Here is a 27411-nt window from a genome sequence, read left to right on the forward strand (position 1 = left end):
GTGTATGTCAGGGGTTTGTGGGCGGGGTTAATGTTTATAAGGTATAAACTTCAGAAACTCTGTCATCACAGTCCTGAGTTATTCCAGTTAAGGGGCTTCTATAGCTTAAAAAAACAAAAATAATTGACTACAAACAATAACATTTGTAACACCATACAAGTACAAAAAAAGTCTGACAAAATGAGATATTAAAGGCTTTATATGCGATCTTTTGATCCAGCAGATGTCGCCCTTGAGCACCAGCATGAAACCAAAACAACTCGCGCTGCATTGTTGTGTTAGCATGCTAATGCTAGCGATCTTTATTATGCTCGTATCTTCACACTGCATGTAAATTTACCTGAAATGAGCGTGATCTAGAAACACAGTTAAGCAGTGAGTACAGTATGTTATTCTTCTTTTCTCTAGTCCCTCAATTAAACAACTTTTATACACGAGGGGAGGAGTCAGCCGGCTGTCCGGGCGATGTAAATAAAGTGAAGATAGGACTCTGAAAACTCTGAAAACATCACAGACAGTGGGACTCGGGTGTTACACCCATTGTAGACAGTCATGACTCACAGAGTTATTTTCAGAGGAGATACTTGATTTCTACATTTAAGTGTGAAAAATCGAATATAAAGCCTTTAAGTTGAGGGAAATCGCAAAAAAACAACCACAGTCAACACAGCCACACCAGCAACTACTGCATTACTCATGTCGCCACCAAAGGAGAAGAAAAAGATGAAAATAAAAACTACAAATCCCAATGTTGCATCCAACAAAGTGCTCTGTGGATGGAAAGTATAGCAGGAACATCAAAACTCATAATGGGTTAAACGTTCATCTTATTACCAACATTTGAATTCTTTTCAGGAAGGTAATGAAGAGGTGTAATCTGCATTGATGATCCTCCAATGTACACAGTCTTTCTCATTTAATATTCATTGGTCTGTGTTTATTTTTAGTTTGAGAATCAGTGGGAAACATCGATCAGACACACGCTGAATCTGAATTCTCTGCACCAGGGTTTCTCAACTGTCACCGCCCGACAGTCGTCTGTGTACTCTTGTTAATAAATGTGATCACGTTTGATTGGACGTCGACACGTACCTGATGATGCAGCACTGGTCTTTGTTGTTCCGCTGCATGTTGAAGTAACAGTTGTCCGCGATGGCGAATATGTGCGGCGGCATCTCGCCTATCTTCTTATTGGTGTAGAGGCGGATGTGGTCTGCAGTGTAGATGGGCAGCAGCTGGTAGGGATTGACAGCGACCAGGATTGAGCCCGTGTACGTCTGCAGGGACAAGTTAACAAAAGAGTTTCAATGAGCAATTCATCAGTCAATCATTAGTTATGACATCGGGGTCCATTGGGGGTGATATATTGAGTGTCTGATCAGTTTCAATAACTTGATGGTCAACTTGTCTCTTTACTTTTTGTTTTCTTAAAAGGTCACATATGATGCAAAATACACTTCACCATGTTTCTCTAACACTAATACGTGTCCCTAGTCCGTCTACAAAGCCACAATTTATGAGAAAAGTCCATCCTCTCCGTCTTTAACCTGCTCCACTTTTCAGAAAATGTGTGCTCAAACAGGCCGTTTGGAGATTTTCCCTTCATGACATCACAAAGGGCAGTAGCCCCTCCCCCAGGTGGGTGACACTCCCACAGCTAGGTGTTTGTTCTGCCCTCTGAGTCTGCTTCTCACCGTAAACAATAGGACATGGAGCCAGAAAGCACCGAGTACACCCGAGCCCTTCCAGAGGGGGGGCGTGGTCAAACACAGCTCATTTACATATTTAAAGGTACAGACACAGAAACAGCCTGTTCTGAGCAGGGCTGAAATAAAGGGGGTTATAGACATGATCAAATACAGGATCAGAGTGGATTTAAAACAAGAAACTTCACACACATGTTTTTGGGGAGCTCTGAGACTTATTTAAACTTGTTGAAGAGGAGGAGAATATGTGACCAGTAATTTTGAATTGAGGACTGCTTCCCCAACAAAAAAGATTTAAACAGAAAATGTCTTGTGTTGTCTGATATGAAGTCCATATTTGATTGATGAAATTGACCTCAGCTCCAATACAGAGCACAAACTGATGCTGCACAGAGTCAGTATCTACTGCTAATTTTAATTTTAAACACGGTTATTAGTTTGGCCTCAATGAAAACTCAAAGTGGAATCTTGTTCTTTTCCTCATAAAGTCATGGAAACCAAATCAAATGAGTTTAAGTAAAGAAAAAAAATCTCAACCATTTGAAAGTCAAATAACTGTGGATCGTTTTTATGTAGATAAAATAATCAGGTGATCGTTTTGGCTCTTAATATAAAAAACACAGGTCTCAATAACAAGTTAAGGTCCCCACTGTCCTCTGCAGGAATCTGTTTGTTTCCTCTACAGATCGAAGGTGATGGTGTTGTTTATAGTCTGCTCAAATTCACATCGTAGAAGGTCGATGTAAACAGCTTAACCTGATTAAGAACTTAATGAAGCCGCGGCCTGTTGTCCTTCTTTTCTCCATGTAAACAAAGACAGATGAAAAAAGCTCTGCACCTGCTGTGGTTCTTCGCTGTACTGTCAGGTTAACTACACGTCTCTATTCTTAAGACTCTGAGAAGGCTTAAAAACCTTCCTCTTCCAATGAGCCTCCTCTGACTTTGGCTAGCTCTCTTTGGTTTTTTTGCTCTCGTTTTAACTTTCAGATTGGTTTAAAATGGGGTACCGGTGACCTCCCTCCCTCTCTCTGTCTCCCTCTCCCTGATTTCCGCCTCTATCCACTCTCCTGTCTCTACAATAAAGGCGTAAAACTTACATAGATGACGCGTTCATTGTAGCGGATCAGCAGGTTGCGGAGGATGCCGGCTTCGTTGAGGTCGCCCAGACGGATCATGTCCTCCACCCCCTGGATGGAGGTGGGGTGCATGGGCTTGATGTTGGTGGCATACTGAGGGGAAATGGAGTGGTCCTGTGTGAGGGGGGGGGGGGGGGGGGGGGGGTGAAGAAGGGAGAGTGGATTAGATTTCAAACGATTAATATCGCGATTAATTCATGAATTTCAATAGTTAATCATGATTGATCACATTTTTAATTCCATTATTTTTGCATTTCAAAACTGTTTCTGTTGAGCTTTTATTCTGAATTTTTGCTAAGGGTCCTCCCTGGTAGCCTAGTGGTCAGTGTGAGTGCCCATTGTACAGAGGATAAAGTCCTTGAAAGCGGGTGGCCTGGGTTTGATTCCGACCTGTGGCTCCTTTTCTGCATGTAATTCCCAATCTCATGAATCTACCCAGTATCCTGTCTCTCCAATAAAGGCCAAATAAATATATATATAAAATAAAGTTTGAATGATTTTACTGAGGCTTGAACTCATCTCAAAGATCACCAAATCATGTTTTTCAACAGTACAATCAAACCGAGAAGGTACATTTTTCCGACCCAGTTAGAGAATCTGTGTTCTCGTCGTTGTGCTCTTGACTCACCGTTCCTTCATCGTCCAGAACCTGGATCTGTCCGGAGTCACAGAGTTTGACCACGGCTCCCACGGGGACGTCAAACTCCCGGCCCGTTTTAAGGTCCAGCCACACATAGTCCCCCTGAATTTAAAAAACACAGCCACAGTTAATATCTGGATATTCAATAAATGATCAATTAAAGACGATGTGCTTGAGATTAAATGAGAAACTGAAACATGGAAATCGACTCCAGGTCCCAAAGTTTTGCATAATAAATGACCTTTAATTCATCATTCATCATAAAGCACTTGTATATTTTGCGAGTATTGACTCAGCTTAGTAAGAAGAGAATAACTGGGGAATATCAAAGTTGAGTTACACACCCAGTGTTCACCTACTTTTACCACTGCCAACTCTCTGAATGGGAGGATTAAGTCTGAAAAAGGCTTAAATTGGACCCCCCCCCTCAGCCCAGTATTAGGCAGCATGATATAACCCCTGACCTCAGAGCTCGCTGTTGTTTGGGTATTTAACACGTAAGTGAGGAGGACTACATTCAGTACGATATAACCAGGGGGGCGTGTCCAGACTTTTTCAACTGGGGTCGCCCAAAAGGGGCTCAGACTTAAGCAGGGTTGGCATGATGACTGTGTGCACAAACAAACAAATAATTCGCTTGTCCTGTATCATTTCTTAACTTTAAAAAGTGACAGAACAGAGCAGCAACGTAAAGGTCTTCTTAAGTCTGTAGGAACTCATAAAAGACAAAAGTCAAATCAAACCCCTGCAGATGAAACAAAATGCCGCAGCACGACTCGTCTTCAACCTTCCTAAAAGAGCACATGTCACTCCGCTGTTCATCTCCCTACACTGGCTCCCAGTTACTGCTCGCATCAAATTTAAAACTCTGCTGCTCGCTTACAAAACAGCAACAAAAACGTCTCCTCCGTACTTTAACTCTCTCCTCCAGGTCTACACTCCCTCCCCCCACTACGATCTGCCAATGAAAGGTGTCTGATCCAACCTTCACAACAGGGTCCTAAGACGCTGACTAGACTCTTCTCCTCTGTCGCCCCCCGGTGGTGGAATGAACTTCCAAACTCCATGTGATCTGCAGAGTCCCTCTGCACCTTTAAGAAAAAGCTAAAGACCCAGCTCTTTCATGAATACCTACTAACTTAATGATGATGGTCTCCATATTATTGATGATGATGATGGTAATGACGATGGTTTTTGTTTGATAACCACGACTTATAAGATGGTTTCTATACTGATTAGAGCTCTCAAGAACTGCCCTCAATGTTGTGCTTTGCCTCTGGTCACTTCCTGTCAGCACCTGTGTGTCCAATCGGACTCAAAGCTGATCGTTTGCTCTTACTGACATTGTTCCCTTTTTTCTAGATCCTTGCTTGTGTTGTTCTTACTCTCTGATGTACGTCGCTTTGGAGAAAAGCGTCTGCTAAGTGAATTGTAGAGTTGTAGGAAAGTCAACGTACTTGATTTCAACCTAAGTCCCGCCTCTGACAAGGCAAAAAGCCAATCATTGTTTAGGATTTTTGGGTTGGCACTTGGGGTTTGCCAACTAGATTTCAGGGGCCCCATGCCACCCCTGGACACGCCCCTTTTTATAACATCTATTAAAATGCTACAAATAAGTTATATATGATACAATGGAGAAAACCTTGTTGTTATTGAGATATGTCATGGGATTGGTGAAACATTATCACTTATCTCACAAGGTTTCTCTACAAACATTTCAAGCTAACATCGTGCTCTGACTTTTTTGTAATCTCATGGTACTGAAGTCGGGGTCACAGTGAAAAATGTCGCCCTTTGCATTCACACTGACAACTCGACGTCTTTAAGGTGAGCTGCATGTGTGACAACATCAAATGAATGAGATTCATAGCCGAGGCTCGAGAGCCGAGATTGAAGTTTATCTGAGTCATGGTCTGCAGGACTTTGGGGGAGAGAAAAGGGGGGATCAGCTCCTGAATGAGTGAGGAGACTACTTCCTCTGCACAAACTTACAGTAATGTGCGGGGGCTTCAAAATGCTCTTTAGATATCAACAACAATACATTCTCATTAAACCGCAGAGAAGAGTTCAGAGAGACAAAGTGTGAGAATACAGGAAGTAAACGGTCATGAATATGTTGCTGTTCGACTTCCTTATGTAGTTTTTTTAATGCTTTGAGCCTCACAAATCAGATTCTGTGGTTTTAAGGTAAAGGCTCAAAATGTGAAAATCCTTTATCCACAAGTGAAAAACGAATAAAACACAGAACTTAAGAACATCATATTTCTACGTTTGTATTCATGCTTTACATGTTAATGTTGCTTCATAATTAATCCATTCTGTTTACTTGTGCAAGAATCCTATTTATTTATCGACTTCCATCTAATCTTGTTCTGATATTATATAATTGCTTTCTGCTTATCTGGGATCTAAGAGGGCTCCTTCATGAGAAGTGTCATCTTTCAGTGGGGGGGGGGGGGGGGGGGTTAGGGGTCACAGCCTGAAGAGCAAATAACAAAGGTCATCAATAAGAGGAAAAGAAAAAGTGACATCTTGCCCTCTCATAACGGCTCATACTCAAACCTCGTACATTACTCTGCTGTTTATTATCGTTTATGAGGCTGCATATTGTCACTGTTCTGCGTCTGATAAAGACGATGTGCTGCAGAACACCCCAACATGTGCAGAGGTGTGAGGGCCTGTTCTCTGCTGCCTTCAGCTCCAGCTGACCACATTGTGCTGTAAACGTACGACTAGGGACGTAGTTGGCCAAGTGGTTTCGTTTTGCGCCTCATGAACAGAGGTTGTGTCCTGTAATCAGCTGTTCAAACTGTGGGTCCCTTCCTTTATGTCATTCCCCACTCTCTCTCTCTCTCTCTCTCTCCGGTTTCCCACTCTATCCACTGTCCTGTCTAAATAAAGGCAAATCAAGCCCAAAGGAAATCCCCCTCCCCATGTAGCTGAACACTGCAGGACACAAACAATGCTGATAGTCTATTTTAAAGTCTTCAGCCGACGGGGAGAATGACTGTAGCTTCAGCCACATCTTTTGTATGTCATCATGTTTATAATGATCAAGTGTAGGTCCTTATTACAACTCAGTAAGTCTGGTCGAGCAAAAAAAGAGGGAGATTGTAGATCATTAAAAACAGACATGAGTCCTACCTGCTGCAGAATGACCATGGTTCAGCCTCAGGTCGATACCAGGACATCAGAAGACACCATGTGTGGGCTCTGGACGGGGGAGACAAATCACAGATATGGTTAAACTGAAAGAACAAAACATGTCAAAAAGAGTATTTCCACAGGAAGTACAAAACATCATCGGCATAATTCAGATTCAACCTGACGAACCCTTGTGTCCTTTTGGCATGTTTTTTTTTTTTTTAAGTTTGCGCCGACCTCTGAGAGAAAAGGTCGACTCTTTAGGTAATTTTAAAAACTCTATTACATGTTGTCGCTCGTCACTCATTTTGTCGGTCTGGTGTTTGATGCCTGGCAGGTAGTCAGCAGTGGGTTTTTAGAACATTTATGTGGAAAATGAGGTCAATCACGACGGACTTTTGAGACCGAAAACCCAAACAAGGAACTCAAAGCAGCTTAAAAAAGCCCCTCAGAGGGGGAGCGGCCGAAATTGGTGTGGATGTAATCAAACTCTGAAAAAAGAATTGATTAAGGGACTTATGATAAATCAATAATGTAAACAAGTAGAGGAACAAATAATCCATAATACACATAAAGATGAGCTTTCTGTCTGTGTGTCTACAATGGACAGTCGGACATTTTCCTCCCTAAAAACCTTGTTTGATCATATTAAACATTTCAGAGCAGGAGCAGAGACATCAGCCGTGTGGCTCAGCAGGTCCAGTGAAGAAGAGGTAGGGGGGTTAGAGGGGGGTTACAGGGTCTGCTGGGGGCTGTTATAGGCTTACTTGGATTCCTGGGGCTAATCCCGCCGCTTAAGTACAAGCCATAGTTGTTGCAGTTGTGACTGCTGAATCATTTTCTCCCCCTCTGAGTCGGTTCTCCATTTCCTCGTTCACAATGACGATGTAATGAACACGCTGCTCTGACCTCTCCGTGTCCAGGTAACTTTGTGAAGGGAAGTAGAATTCTTACTGGAAATTTTGCGCTTCATAAAGGTTGCCAAATAAATGGAGTCATGAGTGTTAAAGTTTGAATGGAGAAAACTAAAGTTAAACTCAGTTTTTAATGCTTTACAAACAGTTGTGTAGAGTTTTTCACAAGAGGAAGGAGGATTGATTGTTCCTAATTTGAAGAAGTATGTGCAAAAGTATGTAAACTACCCTAAAGGAACAGCTGGCCATAAGGATTCATTTAAAAAAAAGAAAAAAGAAAACGTAATTATAAGATATGTATCCGTTAAATAAGTAAGAAAATAATTATTCAGAAGTGAAACTTGGACAGAAATGACCTTTTTCCTGCTAATTTATTTTCAAAAATACAAATCTGTTGTACCGTGATTAGCTCCAGGGGCTAAACAAACATGGGACTGCATGAGTGATGAAGATAACCCAGGGCACAGAGGGAGGGGGGGGTGTTAGTGTATTAATGATCCATTAGTGGTCCAATAAGTGGATTAACATCGAGTCGCATGTGCCACGCTGTGAACTCTGTCTCTTTAAGGCGTGAAAGAGTCTTCAGGAGCGGTAAACAAACAGGACTACAGCACAAAGCTAATTTTTTTAGGCAGGTTCATCTGCATGCAGCAAATCACAAAATGTTCAGCTAACACCGAGACGGAGCGTCTTAACCGTAACCACAGGGGGTCAATCTGGAAACTGTCCAAACACAGACCTAACAGCTTTGTGCTTTAATTTACTTTTTGTAATTTTCCCCTTATGGTGCAAAAATTCATATAATAACAGTTTGAATGCGATCCTTTTGTTCAAATATTGATATTTTAATTTGTTGTTAAATGTTACTTTGTGCCAGACTTGGATTGTTAAGCACTTTGCATGAAAGGTTAAGTTGCAGTGTTTGGGTTTCTTGTACGGAAGCCCTAACAGGACATACATCCATACATTGGATTTTACAGTTTGGTTGTTTTCTGGAGATCTTTACTAATTTATCTCGGGATAACAACGATGATTTTCATGCTGTAACAGGTAGATTTTGGATGTTGGGAAAACCAGCATTGTTATCCAAAGATAACGAGTTAAATAAGTCGAGATCTCTAGAAAACAAACATTTAGTCGTCATCACAGGAAAGCTGAGGGCAAAGAAGTATGGCTGCATGTCCTCTTAGGGCTTCCGTATTCCTCCTGCAGAGGAACGGTAAAACTGGACTAACTGAAATTAAAATGTACAAAGGAGTATTTGGGACACATTAAGGGGGAAAAAATCTGACATTTTGAGATTAAAGTCACACATTTACAAGAAGAAAGTCGTTGTTTTAGTCTATCGTTATATCAGAAGAGCAGCCGCTTGTATGAAAATGAACATTGAGCATCTTGTGAAGTGATACTTTTAGTAAAAGTTTCACAAATAAGGAAATTCTGAATCGTTTGGCACATCAGCATCACATTGTCATGAGCCATTTCACTTATTGTCTGGTGTTCATATTTTCATTTTTTTTGCCTTCAAATGTGTCCGTTCAGTCTTAATGTGCATCGATTAGTGACCCCAGGAAGATTACAAACCAGCTAATGTAGCTCCAAACAAAGAATCAAGTCTTGACTCTGGGTGACTGTTCGGTAACAACGTTTACATAATGAATATTTTGGCCGACATTACCGGACCACATATTAAACTTTAAACAACCTCTCTCTGCAGAAGCACAGGAATATGATTGTGTAACAGGAAGGTCTCTTTATAATCCCTGGTGGAGGATATAATGTAACTTTTCAGCCTCGTGTGTAGCAGCGTCACATGATGTGTGAACACACGTTTCCATAACGACGCAGGTTTTATCACTTCTGGGTGTCGAGGATGAAACAGAGGACATGCAGAGGCGCTGCTTGTCCTGCTCGGGGGCCCCAGGACAGTAGAGGGTCCCCAAGAGCTGACAAACTTTAAACCACAGCAGTGGCCTCAAAATGTGCAAATTTTGCAATGACAGTCGGAAACCTCCCTAAGGTGGCCCCATCTGACAGCACTCCCTCTCCATGCCCTGATGAGCATCAGATGCTGGTTTTTTTTGAGGAAGAGGAAGAAGTGATGAACGCTGGTTGGAGGGGCCCCCAATTAAATTTTCCTCAGGCCCCCCGACAGACTCTAGAATCGCCCCCTCAGGACATGATGGCTAAACGTCTTGGTCTCAGTTTGGTGCAGATCTAAAGCGGTGATAGGAAACCTTCTGGACCTATAGAAGTATAAAATCTGATGAGCACTCGTGTGAGGTTTTTATTTCGAGCTAATTGCTAACAGGCTTATTATTTAGCAGGTATAATTGATAGCCATGTCCTCAGGAGATGGATGATCTCCATGACCGATTACGTCACAGCAACACGTTGAAGGCTGTCCCAATTCAAAGGCTCCTTCAAATGCGGCAGACAAATGTTTCTTTCTTTCCCCGGCCGACGAAGGATCCATCATGTGCATCCATCGTAGCACAAAAAAATTATCTGAAGGACTCTGAAGCGGCCGAGTCATACTATTGTAAAAGTTATGTAATTGGTTTCATCTCAATCTAACAGCTATCAATACTAATGTTGAAACACAAAAAAGGGGGTCTTGAAACTTCTGATTATATTTAAAATGAAAGGTCAGCTTACGATAGCTAGTTCTGGTGCTGTTGTCGAGGTTGCTAAGCAACAGGGGCAGCAGCGCTTAGAAACCAAAGGCTCAGGGCGGGAACAGGGAAAACCTCTGTCGACCAAACTGTCTGTTTTCATATCGAGTGGTCTAAGCTGGCTATGAAGACTGGGTCCTTCAAAGACCGCTACTTTAGCTTGATTAGCATTAGCATGCTATCTTCAGCTACTTGCTGAAAAGTACTAAAGAGTGCAGCTGAAGATAAAGACGATGCATTCAGAGTTTTTTTTGGCCAAATCACAACGATTACCATTTCTCCTCACAGGAACATAAGTTCTAACTTAATGGCTGATGGGAATGGTCATGAAGAGACTTAACGTTATTGTCTTTTGTAAGATAAATATATTTATACTTCTATCTAAATTTAGCTTGAAAGGAACGTGACTCAACAGGTTTCCCTCCGTCTTTTTCAAACCCATTTTGCTTTTCTATCGGCAACTCTTGTCTTTTATTTTACAAGATTTATTTTTGGGATTGAGACAGGACAGTTGCCAGATAGGAACTTTATTAATCCCTTGGGAAGGTTCCCTCAGAATAGTCGTAGAGCAGGACGATAGAGAGAGTCGGGGAAAGGAGCAACATGTCCAATTCCAACCTGGGCCGACCACTTCCGAGGACTACAGAGTCTGTACATGGGGCATGCAAACTAACCACTGGGCCACTAAACAACTTGTGGTTTTAATGATCCTTTGGTTGCGGTGTGTAACAACTAAGACATTTGTTTAAGTTTTTAATGCAGGAGTTTTAACTCTCAGGTCACTTTGAGTGTTCAATGTAACTTAATAAGAGTTGTAGTTTTAATGCAATAACACTGAATTACGGAGAAAAATATAAAACTTTCCCGGTTTAATTTCTGTTCCACCGTCAGCTTCAGAACATGCTGCTCTTCAGATTACAGTAAAAAGCCACATACACATCAAAGCAGCAAATATTCATCATGATACTTCAATATTTTATGACGGGCTCTGAATGCAGAAGTTTGTAGTTGAGTATTTTAAAAGTTGTGATCTTGGAATCTTTTTTTTTAGATGTACTTGTTTGAATACTTTCTTAACTTCTGAGATCACAACAGAGATATTTCCAAACACCTCAGAGTTCAAACCCTCCACCCTCGGTCTTCACAGCTCATGATTTTCATGCAGCGGCCACCAGAGATCTTGTTAATGCCTCGGCTGCTAATCTGCTTCTGAGTGTGTGTGTGTGTGTGTGTGTGTGTGTGTGTGTGTGGCCCATAATGCTGTCCTAATGAGCATGTGCACAGTACGTGTGTTCTGACTCACATGGCAGGGCTTCAGAGGCACAGAGAGGCGTGAAGCTTTCATCATTGATCACAAGAGTTTGAGGTTTCCATGTCGTCCATGAGTCCTGCAGCTCGGCGTCTGAAAAAGAATAACAGCTAGGAGTTAAATTAGCCGAAAAACTCAACATAAGTAGTTCTAATAAACTCTCCATTCAAGAACTTTTGCATAGAATACTTTGACTCTGAAGTCCAGTATAAACTCGGTGCTTTTTTATACTTCAAATTCACGACTTGGGTATCTTAAAGTCCATGTGATGGCGTTAGCTGCTTGTTACCTTGCTGCTGTTTGGAGTTGATCATGCTGTCAATTTTGCACTTTTTTTTTTTTTTTGCAGGTGTGGTTCTAACTTTTATATTAATAGTGCTTAAACTGAATATCTGTTTTTACAAACTCTGTCAAAGATTTTAAAAAAGTAAACTAGTCTCAGGGATCACACATTCAAGGATTCATCTTTTATCCTAACTCCCGTTTAGACGTTTAAAAAAATGTGTTTCTGTTGGACATCAAAGCATTGTCAGGAGTATTTTAATTGTCTATAACAGTGGGTCCCAAAGTGAGGGGTCTGGACCCCTTGGGGATCGCGAGACACAGTGAGAGGGGGTCGTGAGATGCCTTCCAAAAAAAACCAAAAAACATATAATGATTTTAAATAACATAGTTTATCCATTACTGTGAAAATATATACAAGAAAGTTTGTTAAGGGAGATTTTTGCTGAAATTTTTCATTTAATTTTTCATTTTTTTTTGTTCCGTACATGTCAAAACACAAGAGAAAAAAAAAGAAAAAACGATTCACACTAACACGATATCCCATGTACGGAAAGGAGCAGGGAGAAGAATAAATCTTGTTTTGCCTGCCCCTTTTACTCAAAAAGCAAAACAATAAATGTCTGGATGGTCTGTCCAAATTACAATCAATGAATGAATACCAACATGAAACAAATCTGACGATTCAGTCTTCACTTCCTCAGAAAATAACACGTAAAAAAATGATAAAAAGATAAAAGTCTTAACCTCCTCCAGAGACCGTGGGGGTCCCCAGTCTCTCGTACCGTTACTTTGGGGGTTGCAGGCTGAAAAGTTTGGAAACCCCAATAAATAAAATGTATAATCAGTTAAAATACTCAAAAGTTACTCAGTTAAAATGTATATTAATTTAAAATACTCTGCTTATTTTTTCAAACTTGGGAGGGTGCTTGTGTAACACGTTGAAAATGCTTTTTCATATTTTCTTTCTGTCATGTTGTTATATCAGTGTGTCTAGTTAAAATAATTTAATTTCCAGAAGTATTTAAGTTAATTTACATTTCTAAGCGTAAACAGTAAATTCTGTGTGTTTTATCTACCTGTTAAGATTAAGACACTGGCCCTTTAAGAGAGGCTCAGTGAAGAAGACACAGAGGTGTGTGTAGGCTGAAAAACGAAGCGTGTGTAAAGCTGTGGAGCATTTCTTTAATAAAAGTTGCTAAAAGTGAAGATGGACGAGTTCTGACCGGTTCATTTCAAGGATGCAACACTAGCTTAAGTTAAAGTGATATATGTACACCGGTCTAAATATGAAGCTGCAGCAAACAGCTGGTTAGCTTCATGTCGCCTAGAGGCTGGAAACAGCGGGCCAAATACCTACAGTACACTCGGCTCTCTCATTAGTTTAGTCAGTTTAAAAGTCAATGTGTAAAAACAACAAAGTCGAAGGAATCCATTGTGCTTCTGCCTCTCCACAGACGGAGGTCGACGCTCTCAGAGAAGGACCTTAGACGTAAAGGAGAGGTCGAAAGTTTCACTCTGTTTCACCTTAATGAATTGCCTTAAGTCAGTCTGGGTGCTCTGGTATTTTCTCTGGATTCTGCCTGTGTGAAAGAGTCCATCGAATTATTTCAAGAGTTCAGATTCTGCAGGTCGCATCGACAGATTTCTTGAAAACCCTTGACGGAGCCAATCTTCATGAAACAAAGGTTGAAGATAATTTGTTTTTTTGCTTGAGCTGTGGATTTTCTGTATGTCTGTATTTCTGATGTTTTACTTTGTGTATCTGAAGATCTAATTTCCTTCAGGATGATAATAAAGTTGACTCTAACAATTCCCAGGTTGCAAGTTTATAAAGAACAAAGACACTAGATAAGTCACTCAGCTAACTCTTTCTAAGGGGTTCAATGAGAACAGACACCCGGCTGTTAATTGGCTTACATTGGGCAGGTAGTAGGTGCAGCTGAATGGGCCGACGTGTTTTTCCTTCTGAACAGTAGTAAGTGATAACAGTGGACCCGCATGAAGTAGAATTATCAGAGATGGAAACACTGAAACAGCTCAGAGGAGAAAGGTTGCTGTACTGAAGCAGGGCTTTGTTTTACAGCTAACTCACATTTTTTCTGAGCTCAGCTGTCGTAGCAGTGAGGCCCGAGCAAAGCTAGAGAGTGTGTCACAATACAAGCTTCATTATATGGTCAGCGTGGCTTAACTTTAAGAACATGTGAGCGCACATAATGAGTCATCATATTTATATACTCTCAGCTCAGGAATAAAGAAGCCAGACCACAGTCTTCATGCATCTCATGTTGATGAATATGTGTTCAAAAGTTCTCCAACAGTGGCGCATTGGCTAGAGGTGGAAAAAAAAAAGATTTCTGTAAAAATTGTTAGATTTTAAATAGATTCATAACTTCCTATTTTGTGGCTAATCAGTCACTCCCTGCTAACTGCTAATGCTAGCTCTTTAACTCAGTAGAACACCAAATGGAGCAGCAAGAAATGCAGCCAGTCTCACAGAGGACTGGAGTAGATCCTGGAGTTTGTACTAAATCATAAATAGACTTTGGATCCATCGTTTTGAATCGAAAATAGATTCTGAATCCAATTGGACCCCAAGAATTGAAATTGAAATCGTGAGACACCCAAAGATTCCCAGCCTTAGTGTTGGTAGTCTAGCAGTCAGTGCCCCTCGCCCCATGTACTGAGGCCGTACTGTAGTCCTCCATGCAGGTGACCCAGGTTCGAACCCGACCTGTGGCTCCTTTCCTGCATGTCATTCCCCCCTCTCTCTCTCTCTCTCTCCGCCTGTCCTCACTCAAGCCCAAATAAATCTAATGAGAAATAAGAAAATCTGTGAGGAGCACATGTGGAGAAAAGCGTTCAATCCACTGTCCTATCTCTACAATAAAGGCATAAAAAGCCAAAAATAAATCTTAAAAAAATAAAATAAGTTATTGAACAGTAAAAATCATCCATCTTGAAAATCTGCTCGATGTCTGGGTCATTTTTAAGAGTGAGAACTTCCAACATGTAACTCGTTTCAGCTTCTCAAACGAACAGATTCACTAGTTTTCTTTGACCTGATTTAACTTTCATGAATACTTTTAGGAATTGGACTTAAAGTAAGGACCGGTGGGGGGGGGGATAGCCTAGGGGTTACTCCGAGCGCCCCATGTGCAGATGCTTTAGTCCTCATCACGATGGCCGTGAGTCCGAACCTGACCTCGCCCCTTTGCTGCATGTCACCCCCCCTCTCTCCCGTCCCAACACATCCCGTCTCTCTTCAGCTGTCATATCCAATAAAAGACAAAAATGGCCCAAATAACGTCAAGTTTAACTTGTCTAAGCTTCTCAAACGCAGAGATTCAATACTTTTATTTGTTCTAACCTTTATGAACTGCTTAAAAACGAGGCCTTCTGAAGGTTTCCCCTTCGGCTACAGGAAGCTGCAAAGGTGTTTTTTACACTTTATTTAACATTTCATAGCCGATATTGTCGTGCAATATTTGGTAAAAGAAGATAATCACATGTTTCAGGCCTACTTATGATCCTTTCAGTTCCAACTGTCTTGAATGTATACTTGTTATTATACATTTTTTGAGGTGTTTTTAAAGTCATATTGACTTATATTTCCTCCTTGCTCTGTTGAATCCTGCTTTCAGGCTTTGCTTAATATGATCATGGCTGATTACTTTTTTTTACGCCCCACTTACATCTTTTATTGGGACGATTATCTCCCTCTCATTTGTCTTTCCTTTCTGCTTCAGAGACACTAAAAACTGCTGTCTTATCTGAGGAGGTAATCTCCAACGGAATCTAAATTGGAAGCTGAGAAACTATTGAGACTTTATGCAGCAAACACACACACACACACACACACACACACACACACACTCACACTTTGGCCTACTGTATTTACTTGAAGGGTACATAATGGCTCCTTGAAGTGCTGGCACAGAACGAGGAGCAGTAAGAGGCTTTGGCCTAAAGCTACAGCAGAGCAGCAGCACTGTGGCCTGGCCGCAGCCTAAGCCTTCAGCCCTCGAGCCCCGTCCACCTGCCCCCACTTACCTCTTAAAACACCTCGTTCTCCTGCTCCTTTCTGTCCCGTGTCTCCCTTCAAAGGCGTGAAAAAGGCCAAGTGTTAATCGGATGGTTGTTGGAGTTGGAAGCAGGCAGGAGAAGAAGCTGGAGGATGAAGTGTTTCTCCTAAATCGTGTCTTTGTCTGCCATTCTCTCCAAGACTTCATAAAATGTTTTGTCCCTCAAAGTCTTCACCTGTTTTGTTTTTTTTTTGCTCCTGTTGGTCACAGCCTCCAAGAGATGTTCCAGATCTGTCAGGGCCTTTTTACAGTTTGATGTCTGGGTCATTCAACAACGAGGCTCTCCAGACTCTCTTGCTGTGTCTCATTCATGGCTGCTGATCCTGATTAGCTGGAGGTGGAGCCTAGTGGGTGGCACATACAGAGAGACCAGCTGGGCGGTGGAAGGAGAGAGCGAGAGCGAGAGAGAGAGAGAGAGAGAGAGAGAGAGAGAGGTGACCCAGGTCACGATTTCCCTAGCTGCACATCATTTTGAAAGGGTCTGAGACAACATGTTTCCTTACTTACTAACTTCACTCTTTGAGTATTTTTGCCAGGTCCAGAGGAGTGTGTCTTTAAGACTTCACTTGAAGTCACTTGTTAGTGTTCGATCTCTCTTTGCAAAAACTCTCGGGGCCCCAGGCATCCAAAACACATCCAGCTGATTGCTAAAATTATTTAATTAATTGTGATTGTTTTTTTTTCCACTGTGTTGCGAGTAAAACATTCATTTCAGGCCACATGTATGCCATTACATGTTTATGATTGTGGAGAGGCAGAAAGGCCGGGATGATGTGCACAAAGAGAGGATTTGATTTTTCTCAGTGCAACATGTGTACAAGCGAGGTGATGTGGTCGTGTTTAACAAGGCTGGAAATGAATGCTGGACTCATGAGGCACGGAGAGACAGACTGAGACACTTCAGGTTCGTTACGCTACGGCTCACATTAGCTCGTTTTAAACTGGATAACAACTTGAAGCCAAATTCAGGAAGAATGCTCCAATATATTTTTTTATTGATCAATAATTAGAAATTTCAGGGGGACCCCATTTGAGTGCCATACAACCCCATATGGGGTCTGGACCCCAAGGTTGGAAACGCCGGCTACAGAGAAACTTATATATTAAAGGAAAATAAAACAACTACCTTTGAAGATATGGTGATTTTTTTCTGGAGGCTTTAGAGACACAGGAATCTGCAGAAACGTGTCTGCCATCTCATGTTTTCTAAGAAAATGTTTCCTCTAAATAATTTTTAATGACCAAGACATACCCGAGACCGGAGTGCTCCAAAACCGGGACACATTTAGAGATCGAGACAGTCGAGAACAAGACCAAGACCACAAATATCAATTAAAAATCATCATCTTAAAAAATCATCTGATAAAAATTAAATTATAAATGTATTAAAGTTATTTGTACTTTTAAAAAGAGTCATTTTCTTTGTTATCACAGTAATGACCTGGAAGAATAGCAGATCAGTGGTGGTCTTTACCGGTCTTAAATTATAATCTGGAGTCCGCCTAGTCTGAGACCGAGACAAGACCGAGTAAAAATGCTTTTGATTCCAAGACCTTCAGAAAGTGGTCTCGAGACCAAGACTAATTTCGAGTACTACAACACTACAGCATATTATATTCAAACATAATTATGTGTGGCTTAATTTAAACGCTTCAAAATGGATTAAACTTGATGTGAATTATCGTGAATATGTCTGAATGCGTGTTCTGTGCGTATGAGGAGTTATGTTGAAAATGTAAAAAAAAAAACTTAAGAAGAAGAAGAAGAGATGTTTCTCGACTTCCTGTTGAAGTAAAATAAAAGCACAACAAACCCGGCGATGGTTTTCCTTTTTTATTTCAAAGTCATGCCACAAGTTGACATTAAATACAAAAGAAAAAATAATAATTTCAGATTGTAGCTATAAAATAACCACAGTGTAACCGAGAACCAAATCCAACGAACACGCATCGTAAAAGAAAAAGAAAAAGAAAGAAAAGCTCACGCTGAAAGAAACACACAGACAAGCACACGGTACAGAACATACAGCACAGCTCTCTGAAACCTAGCTATCAGTAAACATACCTGTTTGGAACGCAAGGTCAAAGTGGATATATAAAAAATTAACAAGGTTATAAAATACTGATAAAAGATACTTGTTATAAAGACCGTAGCATCTTCTAGAAGTGTCACCATGCAGTAGGTATTCCAGTCTCCAGTTAATAAACATCAGCAGAAAAGTACAAGAAGAATCACAAGCTCATTCCTTGAGTGGACAAGACTCGATCTCAGATAAAAATGTCAATGACAAGAATGCAGAAGGTTTCCAAGTGATCTGGTTGCGACGGAGCCAGATCCAATACAGTCTACAAAATGCTTTCATCGAGATAAACAGAACACAGCCTTTCTGCAGCTGCTTGTTTGTTCCTGGACTCATGCAGCCGTATCTGAGTTAGCTTTAAAAATCGGCAGGCAAAGCAAACCTCAAACTGCGATCGTGTCATAGCTCGGTGTGGAAGCAAAAAGAAACAAAACTTTTAAGGAAAAATCTTTGAAAGAATTACATAAAATGTTCTTTTCAGGGCTCCAAATCTGGAATCTGTGTATCTTTTCTTTGTCCCAGGAAACCTTGTGACTTACTTGCTTTTCATTATTTCAAAAAAAGAGATTTTAAAGGAACTACAAGATGCCTGTTGCATCTTTAACAACATACTGTAATCATTCCTTTGCATAACACTAGTGATTAGTGGGAGGGCAACCTGAAGAAGTGGCTCCTGATAATATATGTGAGCATTTTTATCCACAAAGTTAAAGAGTTCAGTTTGTTTGCCGAATCAACAGCTAGTGACGCAATCAGGAATTTAAGCTAGTTAGAGTTAGTACTGGTGCACTAATGGAAAAACGTCGATGCAAAGTAGCGCCAATCGTGCTTGAAAGTTTGACTTTCACAGGTGGTGAAGGAGAATATTTGTGATAAATAAAATCTTATGTCATTGTGGTAACAAAGCTAGTACTAACTATACAAGCCATTCAAAACAACATCAAAGTTTATACCTAAAAACTTTTTTTAGACTTTTAGACCAATATGGATAAAAAGAAAAACAAAGATGTTTGATTGAATGCTGCTAGCCGCTTAAGGATTTGTGTTTCATATAATTCACAGCTGCTAATCGAAAAAAATGTAAACATGGTTTTAGCACGACGGCTGAAAGGACAAAGTTGGATGCAGTTATACCAGACTTGTCAGTTCTTATGATAGACTGTAAATATTAATGAACAAAGCCTGAGTGACTTCATTCATCTGTTCCTGCAGGGGGCGCTGGAGTCCCATCGATGGCGGTCTCCATGCTGGAAATGCTGTCTCAGTCTAACTTTCAGTCAACCTAACGACAGGCTGAGAGCTGAGGCGGGTTTTCAACCTCCTGACAAACCGTTACACCGCGCCCACCAGCTACACGCCTCATTAGGAATAACTCTTATCCTTCATCAAATCAAAACGGCTGAGTCATCAAAAAAATTCAGTGTGAGCCCATCGAGACATGAGCTAATAAAAAGTATGTGCTTCTTTTTTTGGTTTTCCTGGTTTTTGGTTTTCTACAGCCAGATTTCACAGTGCAAGCTGCTCTCCATCTGTGTTTGTTGTCGGTACACGGAAGTGTCACTTACGGCTTTTTTTGCAGGATTTGTAGAAAAATCTGCCGCCAGAACTCTCTTCCAGTTATTTACTGTATTCACTCAGTCAGTCATAAGGTTTACGTTACTTTCTGATTGCATACATGTACGCTTGAAATAAGTCTCCAAAATTTGGTGGAGCCATTCTTTAGCTGGGTGTGAGATTCATGCTAAGCTTTTAAGCTAATGCAGCTTGTTATTGCTAACTTCTTCAGGTTGTCCGCCATCTTGTTTACTCTGAAGTACAAGGCAGGTCACATTATCCTGTTTGAAGAAAAGATTTGGACCAATTGGGAAATAATTCACTTGATTCCTGTAAGTATTCTAGCTGATCATTCCAGAACATCAACCCTCTGAAATACACTTCATAATACCCATCGTTTCATGAATCCCATAATATCAACTGAGAAGTCAAATTGCTGCTACTTTTATATACATACTGTATACTGCAGGGTACTGGATACAAATATTAGAAAACTGTTTTTAATGCATGCAATTGTGCAACACAAGCCTTCTAGTTCACACAGTATGTTTATCAAAGTAGCAACAGCGGGTAATGTTTAACGACACTCTGAGAAACAAAAATATATATTCTGTGACTCTGCAATGGTTGCGAGCAGATCTGAAGCGTTTTTTTTGCTACATGCACTGGCATTTTTTTTTTTTTTTTTGGATTCGTTACAAAAAGTCACCACCGTTCCCAAGCAGCTCAGCTTCATTTGAATGTTTTCGTGTTCGGAAAACCTGCTTTGGCGTGGCCGTGCGGAAAAGTATGTACAGAAAAACTGATAAGCTTTTATAGTAACTGAACGAAAAACACACAAAAAAAAAACATACAAGGTCCGTTCACTCCAACCAAGCCTGGTCAGTCTAGTAGCTGGAGTGTTTGTGTATTTATGTCATTGTCTGAAGGTCCTGACACACCAAGGAGATCGTCGGCCCTAGTTTTTGTCGCTAGCTGTCGCCCCCGTCTGTCTTTTATCGTTCGATTCAACATGTTGAATTGGCGTCTGACTGTTTTCTATCAGACTTTATTCTCGATTAGAAGTATCTATATAACAAGTGGTGGGCCACGGCGGTGTGAAAATGGTCTTCTCGTATCATAACAACGGTTTATATATCCACGTCCTTCCCCGTCCTCCACCTCTTCCGGTTTCCGCTTTTTGGAATGATGATTACAGACTACCGCCCCCTGCTGGCACGGAGAGTTATTTCCTCTCATGCATGTGCAGAACATACTGTGTTGGCCGTCGGCTGCAGTCTTTGCGGTGTGTTCAAGTGCAACTTTTTGGCCAAGATTTGAGGCGGCGTGGGGCAGCGCCATTAGTTCTTTGCCGTCTGCTTGGTGTGTCAGGGTCTTAAGTGTGTGTGTGTGTGTGTGTGTGTGTGTGTGTGTGTGTGTGTCTGTGGAGGTTAACAGTAAAAGCCTTAACACTTTTGGCAAATAATTGCAATGCGCAACGATTACGAGTAACCATACCAACGCAATGAGGATCAATTATGACAAAGACAGAAAATAAATAAAAACAGTTGAAAAAACGTAAAACTTGTACCAAAATAAAAACCCTTCAAAATATAAGTTAGTCTTTCTTACATTTGTCCAACAGTAAGATTAAACATCGTCACAATGTACAATATGTCTTCATCACTTAAAAGCATTACTCTCAGTAGACTGTTTGTCCTTTTGGCACTGCTGTGGCACGTGAGGAAAAGAGAAACGGCTTGTTAAGATTTCACATCGAGCTCGACACCCCTGTTATTTGTGCGCCTTGCTCTCGCCATCAGCGTCGGACTGTAAGTGACTCTGAAGCACAAATACTCTCATGTGTCAGAGCTGTCAGGTTGCGTGTTAGAGGCTGTGTTTCTGTGCCACATCTAAACAAACACAATAAAAAGAAATAACACAACTGGCTGCTGCTGACATGTTGATACTGGAACTCGGGATATTAAGTCTTTGATGGGTGGAGGAACGCCTCCGTTGTCAGATATGGCACATTCATGAACACCAATTCACTCCTTGTCAACCTTAACCTCCACATTAACTCATGTCCCTTAACGTTTGGCAGCACTTTGAAGGTGAGTTCAGGCACAGCGACGCTGTGCTAAAGCATTCTCGCATGTTTATATCTGAAATACTAACATGATGATTTTTAGCAATGTAAACAATCTTGTTTGAGCTTGATAGCATGCTAATACGAGCTACTTTAGCACAACATGGGCACCAAGAACAACTGATGCCATTATTTTTGCAGATATTTGGCTCTGAGATTGACTAAATGAAAGTGGGTGATGGAGCTATATGAACATCTCGAGAAGGACCAAAGTGATAAGCATTCATCCTAAGGGGAATATGAATGGCTGTGCCAAATGTCACAGTGATGCATCCAACAGTTGTTGGAAAAGATTCACTCAAAACCACAAATATCAACCGGCCTTTACCACTTTAAAAGTTCAACTGAAGCCATCACTTTGCAAGATAACTGTGTGTTACATTTAAAGAAATTGGTGACGGAGCTACATGAAAATGTCAGGTTTGATGAAAGTCATTGGTTATCATCGTGAGGGGAATATGATTGGTTGTATCAAATCCCAGAGTAATGCACTGAGCACTGTTATAGTGCCAAGAAAGATAGCCTGCTGAAGTACAGTGAGTGAAAATGTTTTATGTGCAGCCACAATGTAGGAAATCCTAGATGAGCTTTTTCATACTTTGAAAACAACTTCAATTGGGAATGTTGCTGCTAAATGACTCACTGATTCTGAAACCCTTTGACAGAGACGTACTGAAATATCCTCCAGTGGAGATGAAGGGTTTAGTAAGAAGGTCTCCATCTTGTGATGCAACAAGTAAACACAGCGTCAGCATTCATGAGGATTCACGAGCACATCCTGCACAATTTAAAGACCTTGGACTGGCATTTTCAATAAGTAACCGAGTGTGTGATGATGGAAAGGTGTTATCTAAGTCATGAACATTGTGCTCACTCTAAATGTAGACAACAAGCTCCAGTAGTCGCTGCTAGCCAAGAACTGTTGAACATACCGCTAAGGCCATGTAATGAAAACTTGTATCTAACACTGATCGATGCAGTGAGCACTTTAGCTTCCATAATCACTGCTCCTCCTGGTGGAAAGATTAACGGTTGCAACTAGTTTCCACAAGTGGCGCTACAAGTCCGCCCTCGTTGACTGCACCCTCGACTACGTCACTGGGTATATCATTACAGGACTCTGTAAGGTCCGAGCATGGACCCAGTCCGGTCGAGGTCCCACCACAGAAATGGGGGAAGTTGTTGGTGGCTTCTTCTGTATATATATGTCCTGTACAGACGCTGAGGGAAAACTTCCCAGTAATAAACGATTGGTTCTTATTGGTGGTTCATGAACTGTGGTTTCTTTGCTGCCCTCCTTCCAATGACAAATCCAACGTCTTCATATTTCCTGTCCTGCGCCTGATCGTACTCCATCACACAAACTATAAGGCTTTACGAAAAAGGTGTAAATTAAAAAGAAAACCTTCAACCATAAATAAATGTTGGCACAGCGATAACGATGGCACTGATATTCCCTGTCACACTGACTGAAACTGGACTTTGAATCGGCATTCATGAATGTACCATGTAGCAGTTATTAGTCTTAAGGTAAGGTTGAACATTATATATTTGTGATCTCTTGAGTACAGAATTAACCGTAAATCTGGATGTGAAATGTCCACGATAACAAAACACGGATTGGAGACTGGTGTGTTGAATTCCAACGAGCCAAATTAGGGTTCAACTGTTAAGAGTGGAGTTGATGCCATTGTCTTCTTGCCTGAGTTTGCGCCTCTCAAAAAATGCTGGAACATTTGATTAGTGACTCAGAAAAACAGAGGGACAAACTGGGGCTTCTTTCACCCACTGGTCTGTGTACCTTTAATTTCAACAGCCTACTCCTTTGGCACCAAAACTCTCTCAATATTAAATCTTCATTTTACCCTCAGTCATGCTTGTTTTGAACATTTCACATCATTGACCTGGGCGGCGGGGGGAGATTAGAGTCACAACCGGTAGCTGCTGCTGTTTTTCACCTTGACTTTAAATAAAAACCAGCATCTACCCAGGAACATGTCGAACCTTACTCTGCTTGGCACTGCACTGCTAACAAGCTAACACGACCTTTCTCAGAGTCCTCTGTTTCCGTCCCTCTGTCAGACTGAAAACAACACCGAAGAGCACAGAGAAGATAAAATAGCACCTAAAAAGTAGTCAACAAACTGCTGCTAATGTTCATCGATGCTAGAGGCATTAAGAATGCATCACTGTATAACAAGACATAACTGTTTCAAAACCTGTTGATATGATCGGACTGACATGTGGTGCATTAGTGTAGACATGCTGACTGCTCAATACTAGCATTTCCAAGACTTCTCAGATAGAAAGAATAGATATATATAGTAACAATTGAACAGTACAATACAAGGCCATGAACATATCGGAAAGAAACTCATGCAAGACACATTTATAAAGATGCTGTACACAAAGGTGTGTGATCAATTAAAATGACCGATTAAAAGATCAATTAAATGCCATGTGTGACAGTTCAAGTAATGGAAAAAGGCGCTGAAAATCAGGAAAACCAACTCGATAGTTTGACTGAAAATTAGTCCACTGACTGTCGTACATTCAAAGGAAATGTCTCAAAAAATGACTCAAACTTACATTTTAAATTCTTCATATGAAACACAGGGATGAAAAAAAAAACTGTAGACATTAAAAAAAAGTTTAAAAAAAAACTTGGAATGAAAAGTCTCTGCAATGATATTGCACTTTTAAAAAGTAAACAACAAACAAACACATGTTGTGATTTTCTTTTTGGGCTTCTGTCACAAAAAAAAAAGAAGCCTCGGTGCCAAAAGGTCAAATCGGATGCAACATGATCTACGCGAGAAATGCAACAGTTCATCAGAGATACTGTAAGTTGTACCAGTGTCGGTTCAATGACGCAAAAAGCGATCTGAAATCCATCTAAAAATCACTCAACAGTCCGTCAAATGTCCCGTAGTCGTTTTCCTGCTGCGGAGGCAAATGCCAGGACCAAGGCGATGGCACAGGTTGTTTGGCAGGATGTCTCCTCTGCTCGCCCTCCTCTCTCTCGCTTTCATCCTTAAGGGTCTTTTTTTTGCCCCTAAATTAAATAAAGTGCAAGGTGTGATGTTTCCCTAAAGGGCTGTTTTTCCTCTCAGTTCACACCTTTCCACAGAGATCGTTTTCCCTCCAGGTAAGTTAAGAGATATACATTCGCCCCAAGCACTCCCAGATACTCCCATTTAGAGCAAGGCTGGATCTAGCAGAACACACACACACACACACACACACACACACACACACACACACACACACACACACACACACACACACACACACACACACACAATCACACAAACACACATTACACTCACGCCTGTTCTGTGCCAACAGCAGAAGCACAGCTGCTGTCTCTCCTGGGTCATGTGACATGAGTCTTTTGGCCCCGGGGCCCAACAGACTCAAGTCAAGAGGAAGCGTCAGGCAGTGGTGTTGCCGTTTAAGAGATGATGTGGCACAGGGGGTGGTGTTTGTAGCTAGGCCAGGCCGGGGCCAGGCCAGGCCAGAGCAGTCCAAAAAGGGACTAAGAGAGCGGAAGGTTCTTGGCTCATCTTTGGTCCCATAAAGCACTTGATTATGTCAGGGTGAATCTTTGCACTCCGCTAAACTGGGAAGGTGTACACACATGTTGGAAGGAGGAAAAGGGGGTAGCACTATCAAATCACCGGCTGCTAAGCTACGACCGGAGAGATGTGCAGCACAGGCAAAGAGTTCAGTTTTTTGTTTTTTTTTAAGCCATGCAGTTTTTAGGATCGTCCATAGCAACCGGCAGAAAGCGTCTCGGGGAAGTCTGAAAATGGTTCTAAGTGATGGAAGACGGGGAGGCATTAAGATTTCACACATGAGCGCGCCCACAGAACAACACAGAAAAGCTCTCAGAAGAGGGAGAGAATAGCTGCTGTTGGCTATCGGTTTTTGTAAAGTCCACAGTAAAAAGTGACAGACAGTGCTGCATGCTCTCCAAAAGCACCGGCAAAAAACTGGTGACGACTTGAGGGGGTCTAGGTGAAGCGGCGGACGGTGGCGGGACTGAAAGCCATGTACAGTATATAAAAGAGTACACAGGATGTCGATATATGTGGGGAAAACGATGACACAAAGCTGGATGTCATGTCGGGGATTTTTTAAGGACAGGAAATGGAGGCTGTGCGAACAGTGAGGACAGCTGATGGAGAAGATAAAGTATTTAACATAACCCCCCCGCTCTGACTCCTCAAGGTGGAGAGACAGACTCAACCTTAAGGCAATGCATAGCCCTTGGAAACATTGGCACATGCATGGAGAGTGCAGAAATGTCTGCATACGTATTGTGTGTGCATGTATGAGTGTGTGTGTGTGTGTGTTTGAACACAACATTGTGCAGAATAAAACATCTTTGTAGAGTCAAACCGATGCACTGATTTCATAAAACTCTGGGTCATTGAGTGGGCTGCAATGGAACTCGTCTGTAATATATTTCTAATGCAGACACTCCGTCATGGATCATTTTGGCATAAATGTGTTAAAAAAATACTAAATTAAAGATTTTCTGTGGTCACCTTCTGTTCAGAAATAAAGGTGCAGACCTTCAGAAAAAACATGAATTCAAACGCTGAAGAAAATGGGCAACCGATAAAAAAAGTGCAAGCAGCCGAACAAAAACAAAACAAAAACAGCTTCCGCAGTGTCTGGAGTCAAAAAACGGTAAATGACCGTCGGACACGATAGATCGCCACCTTGAGTTTTCTTTCTATCGTTGCTTAAAGGATGGGGGCGGGGTCAGATGTTGGTGAGCGTGGTGGAGGTAATGAGGCGCACAGTGAGCGTGCCCGGGAGGTCGTTGTCCTGACGGCTGCCCTTGTCGCGGAGGTGGAGCGTGTGCTGCTCCTGCCGCTCGTTGGGGTCGCTGAACAGGATCACCTGACCCAGGAAGGTGTCCACGATAATGTTCTTGTTGTAGATCTGTCGGCCGCTCGATGAGGGGGGGGGGAAGGAAGGAGGTCCGAAAGGAGGAAACCAAGAAAGGAGAGAAAAAAGGCAAATAAGCAGAAAATCCAGTGGGGACAGAAGGTTTCAATCGATAGAAGGTAGTGACACAGAGAAGCAAAGAGAGGAAAGTGCTGATGTACGGAAGTTAAGAAATAAGTGAAAAATGAGAAATCTCACCAGGCTTTATATTTGATTTATAAAATATAGGAAGTCTAAGAGTCTTTGTCCTCTGTTCAAGCAGAGACGGAGAAAACTCTTGGCATTAGAACAGAAAAGGATCCAAACTAGGTATTCTTCTCCAGGTCTGGTGAAAAAGGCAAAACTACTCAGTATCATGCTGGATTTGAAGTGCCTAAAAATGTAAATTCTGGTTGGCGTTTTTTGTTTTGGATTTTGAAAATTTCAAAAAAATCAGAGATTCGAAAAAGACCAAGTACTTTGAGTTTTCTGTTGTGTCTTTCATCACAAGAAGAAGTACACTGATTCACACAAGTCTGTATCATGCACATCCACCCATCCATCATGAATTTGGTGTGATCAATTATTATCAATTCTTCCAATGCACTGCGAGGAACTTTAGGCGAGTTTGTAAAAGAATGGTCATTTTGGTAACGAGTGGTAAACAGTAACTTGTGTTGGAGTAGACTGAGCTTAAAGGAGCAGTATGTAACTCTGACAACTAGTGGTTAAAATGGGTACTGCAGTCCAAATTCTAAACATTGTAGAGAGCTGTCCCCCCCCTCCCCTCCTCTCTACAGTCCATGCTCACAGAGGT

At 41.4% G+C, this 27411-nt stretch overlaps 2 protein-coding genes across 3 annotated transcripts in view; both read right to left on the bottom strand.

The window, feature by feature from the left end:
* LOC132988713 (unconventional myosin-VIIa-like) overlaps positions 1 to 16185 on the bottom strand; it is a gene marked incomplete at its 3' end in the record, with an annotated part of 47956 nt that extends 31771 nt beyond the window's left edge. The window contains exons 1-6 of the mRNA XM_061056285.1: positions 15860 to 16185; positions 11519 to 11617; positions 6627 to 6695; positions 3471 to 3584; positions 2804 to 2956; positions 1093 to 1277 (exon numbers count right to left, since the gene is read on the bottom strand). Coding sequence (XP_060912268.1) covers positions 1093 to 1277; positions 2804 to 2956; positions 3471 to 3584; positions 6627 to 6644 — 470 coding nt within the window. The remainder of the gene's footprint in view (positions 1 to 1092; positions 1278 to 2803; positions 2957 to 3470; positions 3585 to 6626; positions 6696 to 11518; positions 11618 to 15859) is intronic.
* A 4857-nt stretch (positions 16186 to 21042) lies between these two features.
* The window catches only part of capn5b (calpain 5b), a 61233-nt gene continuing 54864 nt past the window's right edge, over positions 21043 to 27411 (bottom strand). For both annotated transcript variants that reach the window (XM_061056131.1, XM_061056132.1), the window contains one exon: positions 21043 to 26609. In XM_061056131.1, coding sequence (XP_060912114.1) covers positions 26427 to 26609 — 183 coding nt within the window. In that variant the 3' untranslated portion in view covers positions 21043 to 26426. The remainder of the gene's footprint in view (positions 26610 to 27411) is intronic.

Source organism: Labrus mixtus, chromosome 14 (assembly GCF_963584025.1).
Source record: "Labrus mixtus chromosome 14, fLabMix1.1, whole genome shotgun sequence".
NCBI lineage: Eukaryota > Metazoa > Chordata > Actinopteri > Labriformes > Labridae > Labrus > Labrus mixtus.